General features: G+C 35.4%; 1 protein-coding gene across 1 annotated transcript; it reads right to left on the reverse strand.

The window, feature by feature from the left end:
- Positions 1–8,133: 8,133 nt before the first annotated feature.
- On the reverse strand, positions 8,134–14,460 carry LOC129263673 (dynein light chain 2, cytoplasmic-like). The gene is made up of 2 exons (XM_054901571.2): positions 14,372–14,460; positions 8,134–10,426 (listed from the first exon to the last, which is right to left on the reverse strand). The coding sequence occupies exon 2, from the start codon at positions 10,400–10,402 to the stop codon at positions 10,133–10,135; it is 270 nt and encodes an 89-aa protein (XP_054757546.1). The 5' UTR covers positions 10,403–10,426; positions 14,372–14,460; the 3' UTR covers positions 8,134–10,132.
- Positions 14,461–16,667: the final 2,207 nt, after the last annotated feature.

Genomic DNA, 16,667 nt, shown 5'->3' on the forward strand with positions numbered 1-16,667 from the left:
GAGCATGATCGGTTCATCACGGACGGACATTTGATAGATTTTGAAAATTTTGAAGGCTTGTAACAAATTAGGAATAAGATGAACAAGGTTCCTTTGTGTTTTATAGTGAAGGGTAGGACAAAGTATGCTGAATGATGAAAAAAGTTTGTTGCCATGGTTACCTACAAACATAGGTATCCACTAAATGTGCCATATCACGGACGGACATGATAGAAATGTGGTTTTCAAAATTTTTGTACATTTTTATTGTTTCTATCTAAATAGCTTAACATTGACCAATAATTGTAAATGCAACTAATACTCAGGTATTTTAGCTTTTATGTTTAGCATATTGAATTCTTAACCAATATCAAACTCCTGAGAGAATTGCAAACATTTTCCATCACGGACGGACATCTCGGACGGACATCACGGATGGACACTACTAAAATACATTGAAAGTACCTTGTAAGAAGTTCTTATCACATTTTTGAGGAACAAATGCTATTGTATTGATGATTTGTACATTTTTTAATATGATTAAACAGTATTAGTTGCACAATCAAGTTGCTACAACTTGATTTAAGTTGTAGCAACTTGATTTCTATGCTAGACGCACAGTATAATCCACACATATGATTGCTTTAAACACATTTCTTGTCAAAATCAAATGTAAAGAATGTCCTAATGCACATTGTCTTCTTTTCAAATTATAGAATACTGGTAGGTACCAAATCAACATCTAGTTGATCAATGACATGTTGAATCCTGATACAAGTATTTTATGATATCATGATGATACATGTTAAAACATTTTTAGGCATTAATTTTCCAAGAGCAAAGATGTTTTTTTAGGTCCATTAACTATTAAAATCCAAAAGATTCACAGGTCGCTGATCCTTATGCTTGTTTGGTGGATCAAGTATGACCACAACACTTGTCAGAGGCTTTCTTCTATTAAAGTCATCTTTTGCCCATATTAAAGGGGAAACATCCCATAACATCATCAACCCTCATGTATTTAGGTGCTGATAGAATCAAAAATTGAAATCGATAAATCATATCACAATCAAAAGCTTATTAAACTTCTAAACAATGTAGTGCAAGCTTTATAAATAGTATGCATTTTCAGTTTACCAGATATAAAGCAATTTGCTTTAATAAAAATAGCTCCAAGATGGACTTTGAAAAAAGTATTATTGTACTTTTTACAAGCCTAAAGACTGTGGTGTCATGTTCTGTTCGAATCCATAGGTTTATACATGGAAAAAAATTGATGATTTTTCTGCTTATCAGATTATGCATTCTACTTTCTTCTTTTACATCACTTTCTGCAAGCTTGTATTGATGAAATCTACAGTTTGGGACTCATTCTTGCCATTTTTACTTCCTGCTTTTTTGGCATACATGTAGCTTTCCAAAGTCTCTATCTGCAATTCTGCATTCCAATTATGTTTAACAATTTTTCCTGACAACAATTTAGCCCCAAATCCCAAAATAACAGCCAAACAAAGATATCCAAAAAATTGTGAAGAGTTGTAAGTTTCCATCCATTTGAGTTCTGAATAATTCTCAGTGCCATTTTTCACTGAAAATCGAAACTAAAATTAAATTTGTAATCTGCTCAGCAAAGTTTCTCATTTGCGTGTATGGATCTTTCCACAGTATTAGCTTTTAATGCTCACTTGTCCATCCATGATGAAATTAATGTCCGTCCGTGATCATTTTTTATTGATTTATGATATGCATAAAATGTATGGATTTTAGCTATGTTCAAATAAAATGATATACAGTGTATAGTGACATACTTCTACACACTTTTATTTTTGTTTCTATTCTGATAAAGAATAAAAAACTAAATCCATACATATTATCCTCAATAAAAAATGATCACGGACGGACATTAATTTCATCACGGACGGAAATTTCAAAATCTACCAGAAAAATTTACTTCATATATTTTTTTTCTCCTATTTATGTTTGATGATAGATTAATGTTCAGAGTGCAAGAACATCCAAACCAAATTAGAGTAACTTTGAAAACAATAAAACTAGAGTGAATTGAATTCGAGTGAATTTACTTTGTCCGTCCGTGATGAAATTAATGTCCGTCCGTGATCATTTTTGATTGAGTTTATGATATGGATGAAATGGATGGATTTCAGCTACGTTCATATTAAATGATGTACAGTGTTTAGTGAGATACCTCTACACCTTTTTATTTTTAATTTCTATTCTGATAAAAAATAAAAAACTTTTCATCTTTTTTTTCATCACGGACGGAAATTTCAAAATGGAAATGTTAACACCTACCAAAAAAAATTAATTCCTAATATTTTTTTTCTACTGATTTATGTTTGATAATAGATTACTGTTCAGAGTGTAAGAACATCCAAACCAAATAAGAGTAACTTTAAAAACCATAAAACTAGAGTGAATTTAATTTAAGTAAAAATGTCCGTCCGTGATGAGAGGTAACAGCACCCCCGTGAATAAAATGGACTGTTCCAGTACTTTCGGAATCATCAATCTTCATGAAACTAAGTTCTTTGAAACCTGAGATATCAAATATTATTTTAAAAGCAATTTTGATAGAAATACCTAAAAAAAAAATTTCACCTCAATGCTAACCCTTAACCGATCATGCTCTATTATGTATAAAAAGATAAAGATATAGAAAGATATGTGACATCATCAGTCCACCTAATGAATATTCATGACGATGTGCATATAACTGTTTTCACAAGGTTGGAAGCCCTGCAGTATGACTCTGGGGGCTAAATGTGGTTTTATTCAGTCAAAGAATACACCTCGTGAATATTCAATATTCATTTATAAACACAAATCAGAAAGTTATTAACAACTCAAATATGTAGTCATCTTGGTGCATTATCAGTGTAGGCATGCTAAATCAGGGGGTCATAGTATGCAGCACTTAGAAACATTTGTATGTATAGTGCTACATGTATATAAAGGTTGCATATTGTTATTGATATTATTAATATTATTCATATAATTTTAAAGCAAGGTTGAATATTGTGGGTTTGAATCATGCAGAGGAAAGAATTGAATTTGCTTTGTTTTTCTTTCTCTTTTTTTCTGGGGGGGGGGGGGCTTTGAGGTGTTTTTTTTTTAAGAGAGACGGTCCACTCACCATATTCATCTAATATCCAGTTGGTCCAATAGCCATTAAGCCCATACATGTAAGGAGCATTTTGTCTAATTCGACTTAGTGTTAATTGAGCGAAATTAATGAAAATGAAATGGATATTGGACCAACTGGTTATGAGACAAATTGTACTAGACGAACTTGTGATTAGACAAAGTGATGATTTGACCAAATGGACTTGTTGGACAAAATGTTGATGGACGGAATGGCATTAGACCAAATTAAGGTAGACCATGTGATGAGTGGACGAGTTGGCAGTAGACAAATGGGCAATTTACCTTTTCAAGTCACTAAATCAAGTTTAAAATTATATCCATTCAGTTCTATTATCTAAAGCTTGTATATAAATAACATGTATATGAAGGCCTATGTGTTACAAGAATATTTACATGTTTTACCATGAATCTGATATGAAATATTTCAATGTCGCAACATTCATCACTGCTGCTATATGGGTTAGATTACGCAATTCATAGTAGACTGCCAAATAAATTTTATGGAACAATATGAAAGTGACAATACTCTTGTTCAGTGTTGCTACGAGTCAAAATAACATGTGGTTACATTCTTGATCTCTGACATACATACATACATACATACATACATACATACATACATATATATATATATACATCACCAATTTTTCCAAAGGGTAGATAGCTCTGGGGAACCTTGATTTAAGCTACGCCTACCATTGTTCTCTTCATCCATTTCTTTACAATATTTAAATAAAAAGAGTTGCTAAAGCTGTTGTACATGTATAACTTTACACATTTGTATACTTTCTCCCATACGTGTACTGTATCAAAGCCATAACTTTGATCCAGCTGAAGCATGGCGGCTTGTCATTGTTCGAAACCCACCTTCACCCGACAAAGGAAATTATAATTGGTATAGTGTCGAAAATCTGTCTATCTGACGGTCTATCGGATCGGGGTCGCCCTAGCCACTAACCCGCCTCTGTGGTCTAGTGGTTAAGGCTCCGGCGTTCAAAGCTGGGGGCCCGGGTTCGATTCCCGGCAGGGACATTCTTTCGGCATCACCAATTTTTCCAAAGGGTAGATAGCTCTGGGGAACCTTGATTTAAGCTACGCCTACCATTGTTCTCTTCATCCATTTCTTTACAATATATACATATATATATATATATATATATTCTCTTTCAATTATTGTTTTTTGAGGAAGGTTTATGACCGTAGGCCTACACATACGTGAGCCGATTAAATGACGGTCCACCCTGTTAAAAACAAGGGGAAAGGGGGGGGGGAGGGGGGAAGGTGATATTCATAAAAGGAGAAAACAAATCAAACGAGCATATCGTTGAAATATTTATCAAAATCGGATGTAAATTTGGGAAGTTATGACATTAGCTTAATTTAACAAAACAATTTTATGCACGTATTTTTCAGTATGCAAATGAGGAGACCGATGAAATCACCCACTCCCTATTTCATTTTTATTTTATTATGTAATTTTTCTAAATGTTCTCCTTATTGTCATGGAAACAAAGTTTTCGCGGAAAGTGGTTTACGGTACACTATGTGTTAATGTGTTAGAGTAACGTCCTGGAAGGACTGAGATAAAAGTGGATAGAGGTAGACGTGAAAAAGGTGAGGCAGTGGAGGTTAGAAAGTAAAGTGTTCCTTTCGGAATGAGTGTCGTCCTGAGCGGGCTGTAAACCAGAAGGAGTGGAAAGCTTGAGTAGTAGACAAGTGACGGGCTTGAGTAGAAGGCTGGTTGAGTTTTGAGAGAGGCTTTAGTTGATGAGAGAAGGCTGACTTATTAAGTCGGAGAATGGGGGGAGCTGCATGTAGAGCACGAGAGAAGACCCGACTTGGTCTCCAGGGCCCCGTCTTACGAAGGGTTACGATTGACCACAACTATCATGACTATGGAAATCCAGCAACATCTACATTGCATGTTTTGTTCAAAACATTTTCTTTATGTGCAAATTTCCTGAAGAAAAAATTGACATTGATGGATTTCCATACAGTTGAGATTGACCGGATCAATCATAACTCTTCCACTCTTAATTGAAGTCCAGTCAACCTGCCCCAAAACGTCCGTCTTCGTGAGTCCATCTTGTCCACTTGTCCTAAACGTTTTTTCAATCATTTTTCAAGGGTGGACTTTACCTTTCTTATTAAACCCCGATTCAACCAATCAAAAACGTGCATACGGAACATGCGTTTTTTATAAGTACTCCTTTCCCCCAACGCGTCCCAGATGACGTACATGCCTGCTAACTGTTGTTTCATTGGTCGGAATGCAACACTTTTCACTATAGCTTATAACTTCAAACTTTGGAAGAGGGCCCGCCTATTTACCTTCTTTCACAAAAGAAGGAATTTCGCACTGCAAACAGTGATGTTTGCCTTTCCATTCGTTTCTGCTTTGGTTTTGCTAGGAGCATGTTTAACTCGTCAAATGTCACATAGTGAATGATTAACTCTTCTGGGCGATGTCAAGGGGTTTTACGGGTGCATATTGTACAAATATTACTATTTGGTTTCTACATCCATTATATAATTGTATTATAAAGAGGCGTAATTATAACCTCGATCAGAATAAGCGCATCAAAGTGAAAGACTCCATATCTAAGATGTAAATATCAGGAGAAAAAATGTTTCAAGGCGACATAGATCTTAATTATAATTGTATTTTTGGTACAATGATATCTGCTCGGGCGACAACTCCGATGAGAAGTTAACCACCAAACTAAATAAATCCTAATCGTTATCTTTACGTTATTTTGAACCAAGAATTATATTACAATCCTCTCTAACACTTTGCCCTCTGAGATATTGTCGCAGGAGTAAATGTGTCGCCGTCCCGGGGGGGGGGGGGGGGCACTTACATTGACGAGTGGATACCATGCGCGACCAAAAAAACACGTAAAAAGGATGTCCTTTTCACGATAGGGCACGTTACGTACGTAACGTGATAAGGGTGTCAAAAACACAAAAATAATGAAAAAAGGGTGTCTATTTCGCTAGGAAAATTACGTGCTTAGGGTCGAATTTGCGCGAGGTGTAGAAAGTGGGGTCGTACTAAACCAAATAAGGTAAAGCCGACGACTGAAGGACCCGTAACAATAAAACATTCCTGTACTTGTTTAGGGGTTCATTTCAGGGAATATTTGCCAAGATTATCGTTTTGTTTCCAATACTTGTTAAGGGTAGGGTTTCACGCGCCAATACTTGTTAAGGGGTGCATTTTCAGAATATGGAAATTACGTGTTTAGGGTGCTTTTCGAGACCCCATGGTCGCGCATGGTATCCACTCGTGAATGGAAGTGCCCCCCCCGGGGTCGCCGTTTTTTCCCCCTCTTTTTTTTAAATATTACTTCCTTGTAAAAGCCTTGAGCATCATTGTTAGATGTTTTGCGTAATCCAGTCTTACCATAATTATCAAGGATGTTGTTGACCACAATAAAAAACTAGACAAATTTGCAAATTAAAGATCCATTTATATTATAATAATATGTCCATTTATATAGCGCAGTTTCTATGTGCATATACTCAACTGTACCTCATAATATTCACGGTAACACACACGAGCACACCCGCGCACATCCATGTTTTCCCACACACACACGGTCTAAACTCCCCGGGGGTCTAAACTTTGTCTTCACAGCGTATAAATGTCATGATCATGATAACGGCTGTAGCTAAGCCGCCATATTGATAGGCGCTAAAGCGTTCAAGATATAAATCCTACCGGGTACCCATTCACCTCAGCTGGGTCGAGTGCAGCACAGTGTGGATAAATTTCTTGCCGAAGGAAATTACGCCATGGCTGGGATACGAACCCACGACCCTCTATTTCAAAGTCCGGAGACTAATCCAATGGGCCACAGCGCTCCACGCTTCTATGTTTTGTAAAGACAAAATATAGAAGCTGAAAAAAAGTCGAAAAGTAGTACAACTTGATATACCTCATAATAGTCACCCTAACACACACAAGCATACCCAAGCAGGCACGCACATCCATGTTTTCCCACACACATGGTCTAAACTTTGTCTTCAAAGCGTAGAAATGTCATAATCATGATTTATGGAATGATATATCTGATTGGGGGAAATACATGCGTGTAAAGGCAATGGATTCGAAAAGTTTTATGCTGGTATCACCGGTTTAGGGTCTGTATGGTCTTCAAACGTTCATGACAATCATAACAAATGGAATAAACATATTTGGTACAAACACTTGGTAGAAACATCAATTTGGGATTTCGGGTATGTTGTTTTAGTTGGTGACAACATTTGCTCATGCAGGCCGGTCTAAATATCTCAGACGGCATATGGTTATAGTTAGTATTGTAATACAGTTTTTAGTTCAGAAACCGTTATATGTTTATACATATCCTACCTTTACACACTGTCAAATAAAAAATTGGTTACCAACAGTTCATCAAATTGTCGCCCTACATGACTGTATAGACTAAGTGGTGCTGAAAAAGTGGGCTGGAGAGGGAATCTGAATTTCAAAAAGAAGAAATGTTGAGCTAGATGGCAATATACCGAATGATTGGTGTATTAATTGTTCTGTAAAGAACTAGAATGCAACCGTCTGAGATGAGATCATAGTAGACCAAATGGGTGTGAAAAAACACCTTCATGGCCCGTATTCTGAAGTCGGGTTTAACTTAAACTCAGGTTTAAAGTTGTGGTTAAGTATGGACAGCCAATTGTTACATAATCACTAACAGTAGAGATATCATACTTTCAACTCATTCGGCTCTCAAATCATTCATAATTGTGTAGGAAGTATTAATAGATGATTGTCTTCACCATCGAATAATCAGGAAAGAGCACAGTAAACATATGAAACATACAACTTAATAAAAATTTTGATACTTTTGGCTTCCCATACTTCGACCACAACTTTAAACCTGAGTTTAAGTTAAACCGGACTTCAGAATACGAGCCCATGGGTGCAGAATCCAAACAAAACGTACATCCAATACACAGTATACATAATAATAATAATAATAATACATCATTTATTAAAATATGAACTGTATCAAAGGTACTCGCTTTTGAGTTATGTGTATTGATGAGTTGCAAGATTTCTTTTTTGTACTTCTCATGAATACTAAAGAAAACAAAATACTGCTCTAAAGTCATAATCATATATGAGATGATAATTATAATACTGATAATAATATCATGATATTAAAACTAATAATAACAAGTACATAAATAATTACAATATAAAATCTCATTTATCTTTTCAAACCAAGAATGGCGGCTGCTTTTAGTACAACTTGGAATGAAGTTTTTTAATCTTATCTATTATCATACTTTTCTCGAACATTCCCCCGCCCCCCTGCGAGCAACTGCATCAAGAACATGTTATTCTTAAAGTTGCCATTGTAAAAACACGCGCACCCTGCCACAATGGAAATGAAATGAATGGCAATATAATCTCATAATTATATCTATTAATTAGGCTTGGACAATATTATTGATCATCCTGAACTCAACATTGTGGGTCCAACTATTACTTTAAATGAACGTCAAAGTGGTAGATTCAGGAGAGAAATAAATACACAATGTATAGAGACCCTACTTATGGATGTATAGGCTAAAATGATAATAAACAGAAAAGTATCAAGGTACACTGTAAAAATGAAGTGCTAATTTAGCACTTAAAGTGCTTGTATAGTGACTGCACTACGAGTGCTGATTTTCTAGTTTAAATTTGAACTAAAAAATCAGCACTCGTAGTGCAGTCACTATGCAAGCACTGTAAGTGCTAAATTAGCACTTCATTTTTTTACAGTGTATATGAGTGTAGCTGCACTGAATCTACATTGACTCTTTGGTATATAAAGAAGGTGATACGTATATGATTATGCAAATGTAACAGATATTACAAAATTTTCGCATAAATCTAATGTAATGGATAATGTCCAATGTAGGATCAGGCGTACTGTACTGCATAATTGCTTCACACCCATTTCCTTTTTTTTTTATCAATAACTTGGAATAATGTTACCCTGTTCTATCAGAAGCAAGACGGGGGATGTGGAGGGCATAATAATCCAAGACAGTAAAGGCATACGTTAATATGGCGGGCTACAAACAAAAGTACTTAGCATATTAAGTGTCAATAGCATTGTGTTAGGATATATGAATAACAGATTTGCATTGGCAACTCTTTGTTTTCAGGAGCATGATCATCGAGATCCAACGATGTGAATTACCCAGTGGAGCTTCACATGTTTTTTTTCATTGACTTTCACTGAGTGCTATCCGCCAATCAGATGGAAAGATTTACCGTAGTTTTTAACATTTGTCGACAAAAAACAAAAAACACCTCATGAAACGCCCCTTCCCCCTCCCCCCTTCCCAATATGAATATCAACTTTGGCCGAAAAATGCCTCAAAAAACCCTACAAATCATCCGTCATGGCTCTGAGGGGTTTTCTAGCATCAACGAGGGTCGGACTTGGCCTTTCACCTTCAACAAACTTCATGGGTAGCTGTGTTGAATACCGAGAGAAAATCTTCGAAATCACTCTGATTACAATAGCAATGACCTATAAACATAAATAACACAATAGGCACCGTCAATAAAAGGCACATGGGCTAGAAAGTTCTTGTAGAATTTCATAAGAGTTATGCAATGAGCACTGACCCCCCTGTAAACGACAAATATGTAGAGTGTACACTGCAGCGTCTTACTAAACAGTCAAGTACATTTAACATGCCCGTTTAAACAAAAAACTGTGATTACTATGTGTAAGTGTCGCAACATCATTTTCACGTCTTCACTCCCCCCCCCCCCCCTTCACCAATTCCCTTTACGTTATCGGGCCTACTTATATAGACTATGAAACAATGAAAGGCTCTGGAATCATGGTATCAAGAAGTGTCTGTCTAGTTTCTCCTTAGTACAATACTTTGGCTTCCATCCTCTCAGTCAACACTGAAACAGTTCTGTTGTCTCATTTTATGTAAGCACCTTAAAATGTTTTTATCCGGATTTGAAGAGAAGGACGGCCACCTGTCCAAGGTAGAAGTAAATGAAATGCTTGGTCTCGTGCGTGACGTAGCTGCCGAAGTTACGGCCCACAATGCAATGCCAGGTCGGGTTATACTTCTTGTCGAACTCCTTCTTGATGAAGGCAGCGATGTCCTTCTCGATGTTGAACTTCTCCATGGCCTGGGTGGCGCACTCGACGGCATCGCTTTGCATGTCCTCCGACATATCAGCGTTCTTGATCACGGCCTTGCGGTCAGTCATGATGAGGGTTCAGTAAAGGTTTCCCTGCAAATGATCAAACAAAGAATTTTACGGTCAAATTAGGAGTAACGAGGTGGTTGAGTTTACGGTGACCCGACTTTGCTCCTACATGTACAATTGCTCCGGGTTTAATTTCGTCTATAAGACTACCACACACCTTGCGACTGTTCGCGATTAGATTTTGGAACAAATCGCATTTTGCTCATTTTCTGAAAATGTGAATGGAACATATCATTTTATTTGAGGTTAAAATTAATTGAAAGAATACTGATATTACTATTTTGAAAGATTGCAGGCCTTTATTTTGGAGTAAAGGCCAAATTAGTTTCAAATCGTAGCCAATCGTACGACTGCTATGACGTCATTACGACTAAATATTAAATTTGCTTTTATTCTAAGAAGGATGATAGCAGAGTCACATATTTGAACATAGGTATTCGTACGATGATTTCGAACATTACACAGTAAGATATTCCAAGTCTCAATATTAGCATCAAATTCTACCACGTTTTATTCCAAAATTGAGTGCAGACCAATCGGAAGGTGTGCAGTCGCCTTAAGATGTAGGGTTAAGGTTGCAATAGGGTTTTGTGTTAGGTTATTAAAGAGTTAGGTTTAGGGTAGAGAAGACCGGGGACAATTTTAACACGGGGCAAATGTAACAGAGGCTCCCATTGCAAGCAGAAACAAGCTACAAGGATAAGCATTTCACGTAGTACAGAGCATGCGCATTTCATCGCTCCACATGCTGTTCGAGTGTAAGCAACGGTTCGTGGAACTTCCTCATGTTTAGTAGGAAAGTAATATCTCGCATTACATGTTTTTCTTCTGGACAAATGTGTAATTGAGCTATAGCCGTCCAATTCATTATATAGAAAGTATGTTCTTATGCCGTCCGATTTGACTAACATTCCAACGAGGAACACCCATGCTAAGATAGAAACAAAAAATCTTTCCAAATTTGGCCACCCTCCTCAGGGGCAGATGTTACACCGTGCTACAATTGCCCCTGGCACTTTATGAAAGTGTTAAAAATAAAGCTCAGAAAAGAGAATTGCATAACTTGAAACCTATCTGGTCGCATTTCATAAGTTGGGTTTGCAAAATGGGTGGCGGATGAACAATTTTACACACGGTGCCATGGATAAATTGTTGCTATATCACAGAATCTTGACCAAATTTGTTGAGTAAGATCTCATTTTGAAGCTAGAACTATAGGCTAAATATATTACTATAAATTGGATCAATACAATATTATCAGGAACTAAAATTATAGCACATTAAAGGTCGAGTCCACCCCAGGAAAATGCTGACTTGAATAAATAGAGAAAAATCAAACTCGCATAGTGTTGAAAATTGCATCAAAATCGGATGTAAAATAAGAAAGTTATGACATTTTAAATTTTCGCTTATTTTTCACAAAACGGTGATATGCACAACTAGGTGACTCAGTCGATGATGTCCATCACTCACTATTTCTTTTGTTTTTTATTGTTTGAATGATACAATATTTCATTTTTTACAGATTTGAAAATAAGGACCTACTTGACTGAACCATATAGTATTAAACAATGCTAATTCCACATGTTCAGGGAGGAATTAATCGTTGTATCACTTGACAATGTGGAGAAAATTAGAACATTTCATACATTTTATATAACAAAATACAAAAGAAATAGTGAGTGGATGACGTCATAGTCTCCTCATTTGCATACCTGCCAGGATGTGCATATAACTGTTTTGTGAAATTAAGCGTAACTTTAAAATGTCATAACTTTCTTATTTTACATCCGATTTTTATGAAATTTTCAGTGTTATGCTTGTTGGATTTTTCTCTTTTTATTGAAATCAACTTTTTGTTGGGGTGGACTTGTCCTTTAACTTTGAAGTAACGGGGTGGCAAGGCCGCTGGATGCGGTGAATGATAAAATGTTAATCAAACTTAATTAACAACTTAATATAATATGTAATATGATTGTCAGCCTCATATTTCTAGGCAGTTACAAAGCAGGGAACAACTAAATGTTATAAAAAAATTGATAACTTTGAAAATATGCAGGAATTAAATACACGTCCGTCGGTTCTAAGCTGCGACATAATAAATTAGTAAACTGAATAAATTTGGTTAATAATTTAATTTGTAATCTTAATATTTAACACAAATGTTGTGGATCATTGCAACAAACATTTCTACCCATGATGTAGTCATTTTAACAAGCATATAGACAGTGACAGGCATTTTGGGGGCAGAGATATGAAATTAAATATTGTTAATTATTGTAATATGCATACAATATAAACATATAATCATTCGATTTTTTTTTACAGATTTAATTATTGATGTTACAAGATTAAAATTGCAAAATACTAGGGTGATCCAATGTTGCATTAACTTTTGACACCATTTTATGTGCACATTGTACAGCAGGTCCAGTTTGAGAACACATTTCAAAATTCATATTTACATTGACGTCAATGTAATAACTAGCTGTTAATTAGTCATATTAAGGAAAAATAAAGGTACTTGAGACTCAAAACTTTTTTATTATTATTTACAGAATGTTGATACCTATCAAAATCAACAATTTGTGGGGGGATTTTTGTTTCCTGTTCGCGAAATTGGATCACCTTATGACATGCGACCATCTGTCAATCATTTATTTTTTACAAGGAAATGATAGCCTTTAAGGCTATTATATACATGTATAAGTTTAGAAATTTTGGTCTGCATAGCTCGGGACATAACTGAACATAAATCTGTAAAATTTGTTGTCACGATGCAAAATATGACTTTTGTCTAATAAAGTTTATGTTTGTGTTTAGTCGTATTCAAAACCTTCCGTGTTTTCGTGTTTTTTCTGTTTTTCATAATCAATATCACTTTGCTTGAAACGAATAAGTTAGAACACGAGGAGAGTGTACTATTACAGGTTCCTCTAATGTCAAAACTGTAAGTCTGAGTACAGGCTTAATTGAAATAAAAGCACACCACACGAGTAGCTTTGTCGATAAGCTAAAACATGATAACGTTTCTACTGTTTACAATGTAATTTTTTGTAATAAGTTCACACATGATGAATAATAACTTTGAACATAATAGATATGGATAACTTATATTTATCAATGAAATAAAATTCCCAGCCAAAGGCTGAATAACATGAATTTGTAAAGAGTAAAATTCGCTTCCATCATGGGCCCCATGTTTGGGTGAGATAGAGTTTCGAGAAACTAAACATAATTTTATACGCCTAATATTTGATCTTTCACGATTATAATTGCCCTTTGGAATTTCGGCGTTGATGAATAATATTTAATGCCACGCCCTATCATCATCGGTATAATTTAATAACAATATGCGTTATAATTAGATGATTCTTAAAGAAATGAAACAATCATAAAAAGGGGTTTTGGCGAAAATGTTTAAAGGATTACAACTTTATTCATCAATTTTTATATTTTGCAGTTTCAAGTTTATGACGTCATCGGCAATTACCTATCAATCATTTCAGAGGCAATGCTAAGTTGAATAACCCACGATTTAGATTCCTTGCACAGTTTGGAGTGGAGTTTTCCCACAAGACATGCAAAATTAACATGAAACTTAATAGTAAATCACACATTTTAGAAGATGAGGATAAATATATTAGAGAATAAGCTGGTGGTAAAAAGCGATGAAGGGCCTATTGCACATAGTTAATTGCACATGCCCCTTCCAAGCCATATGTCTGCTAAAACATCTATACAATGACCAGGAATGCGAACATACAGTCTAATTATTCCATATGATTACAATAATCGAATACACAAACATATGATCCCTGCCATGCCTGCGGCTGTGCGCCTAGTCCGAGTTTCGTCCGTCTTCATAATGATTTTGTGTGGGATTATATTTATATAGACATCACATAGTATTATAATTCTGAAACCTGTTAGTACGAGTAATTCTAGCCGAAAATGAACATTACTTACAATTATCTGAAGAAATTGAAAATGATGGGTGCTCCTGATTTCCAAGCCTTTGCACGATGACTTGTCTTAGACCAAATAAGCTCTGCGGACACTCAAAGGAAAAATCCCGCCAGTGGTATGCACTGATTTCCACACGATAGGGGTGACTGGCTCGCACACGACGTCTGCCTAGCAACACTCTACCACATTTACATCGCATAATCCTATTGGTCAACTCACCTCGCTGCCTGAGGCTTATAACAGTAGCTTATAACACATGTCTGGCGCGGGGATGTTGACATAGGACTTCGTTGGTCGACAATCCTCTTATTTAGAAACGTAGATCTACATAAAAAAGTTCGAGATTTCTTTGAACTACTGTCTTGCATAACTTGGATAACAGAAAAATAACAAAACGCTCTGTAATAAAAGTAATTTTTATATTTCAACATCATAATGGATCCGAGTGGATGTCAGGTTCCTAAACTAGTTTCTATGGTAACGGTTACCGCATGATTTTGAAACGTGTATATAGCGAATCAGGAATTTAAATTTATATGTTTCTTAGTTACCATTCTATCGCGCTATTTTGAAGGGGAAGTTCACTCTGACAAATGGCTTACTGTAAAATTAGCAGGAAAAAATATATATTGGTGGTTTGCGGAGGGTACATCAAAGATTAAGAAAGTTGTTAGAAGTTTGAGTTTTTGATCTGTGACGTCATATACTAGCAGCTGCCCCGTATTTTATTCACCAAAATATATACTTTTCAACGTTTTAATCAGTGGTTCATGATTGCCAAAAAAATATTTCAGGAGTGGATGTGAAATGATTTGTATGTTGATATACTTAGGGTACAATAAAAACCATTTTCATTTTTTTTTTAGAAAATGACATTTCATTTATATTTTTATTGCCATTTTTACCTTTGCCATTGTTACCTGTGCCATTTTTACCTTTGCCGTTTTTACCTCTGCCATTTTTACCTCTGCCATTTTTACCTTTGCCATTGTTACCTTTGCCATTTTTACCTCTGCCATTTTTACCCATGTTTACCTTTGCCATTTTTACCTGTGCCATTTTTACCTCTGCCATTTACACCGAGCCTATATATCAACTAAATGGGAATACGTAGAAATTGCGGACTTTGCATAAAGCCTATAAAAGTCAATAGGCAGAGATATTTCTTGAAGGACGGGTTGCTATATATAGGACTAAGCAAAGTGAGAGATAAAATAAGCGGAGAAAATGGATTTCTGAGTCTGCGGTCATACATACTTGTATTTCAATGGGAAGAATAAAATCACAATCTGTGGTCCTCAGTCTCATCTCAATCTCATCTGATCCGCTCGTCCAGTAAAGCCAACACACAATAGTGAGGATACACACAGATATATGTATTTATATATATATATATATATATATATACATATATATATATACATATATATATATATATATATATATATACATATATATATATATATATATATATATATATATATATATATATATATATATTTAAAGGGCAAGTCCACCCAAGAAAAATGTTGATTTGAATGAATAGAGAAAAATCAAATTAGCATAACGGTGAAAATTTCATCAAATTCGGATGTAAAGTAAGGAAGTTATGACATTTTAAAGTTTCGCTTACTTTCACAAAACAGTGATACGCTCATCTCAGTGTCATACAAATGGGACGATGATGTCCGTCACTCACTATTTCTTTTTTTTTTTTTTTTTTTTTAATTATGCAATATTTCATTTTTTTACAGATTTGACAATAAGGGCCATCTTGACTGAACCATATAGTATTAAACAATGGTAATTCCACATGTTCAGGGAGAAATTAACTGTTGTTGGAGGGGCAAATTAGAATATTTCATATAATAAAATACAAAAGAAATAGCTAGTGGATGACGTCATCCGTCTCTTCATTTGCATACTGACCAGGATGTGCATATAACGGTTTTGTGAAATTAAGCGAAACTTTAAAATGTCATAACTTTCTTATTTTACGTCCGATTTTGATTAAATTTTCAGTGTTATGCTTGTTGGATTTTTCTCCTTTTATTCAAATCAACTGTTTGTTGGGGTAGCCTATACGCTTGTTTGAATTTCCTGTTTTACTGAAATCGACGTTTTGATGGGGTAGACTTGACATTTTAAGATGACCACCAATAGATTATTGTGAAACATAATAGGCCTATACATGTAGTCCTTCTTACAGCACGTATTATCGCTATGTATGTACAGTGAATAAGTTTCAGCGCATTGGTCGAGAGATGGCGGTATTGTGCAATAAATATATATCTGA

This window comes from Lytechinus pictus, chromosome 6 (genome assembly GCF_037042905.1).
Source record: "Lytechinus pictus isolate F3 Inbred chromosome 6, Lp3.0, whole genome shotgun sequence".
Taxonomy (NCBI): domain Eukaryota; kingdom Metazoa; phylum Echinodermata; class Echinoidea; order Temnopleuroida; family Toxopneustidae; genus Lytechinus; species Lytechinus pictus.

Excerpts from the sequence above, each read along its gene's own strand:
- LOC129263673 (XM_054901571.2), bottom strand. The coding sequence starts at position 10,402 with ATGACTGACCGCAAGGCCGTGATCAAGAACGCTGATATGTCGGAGGAC.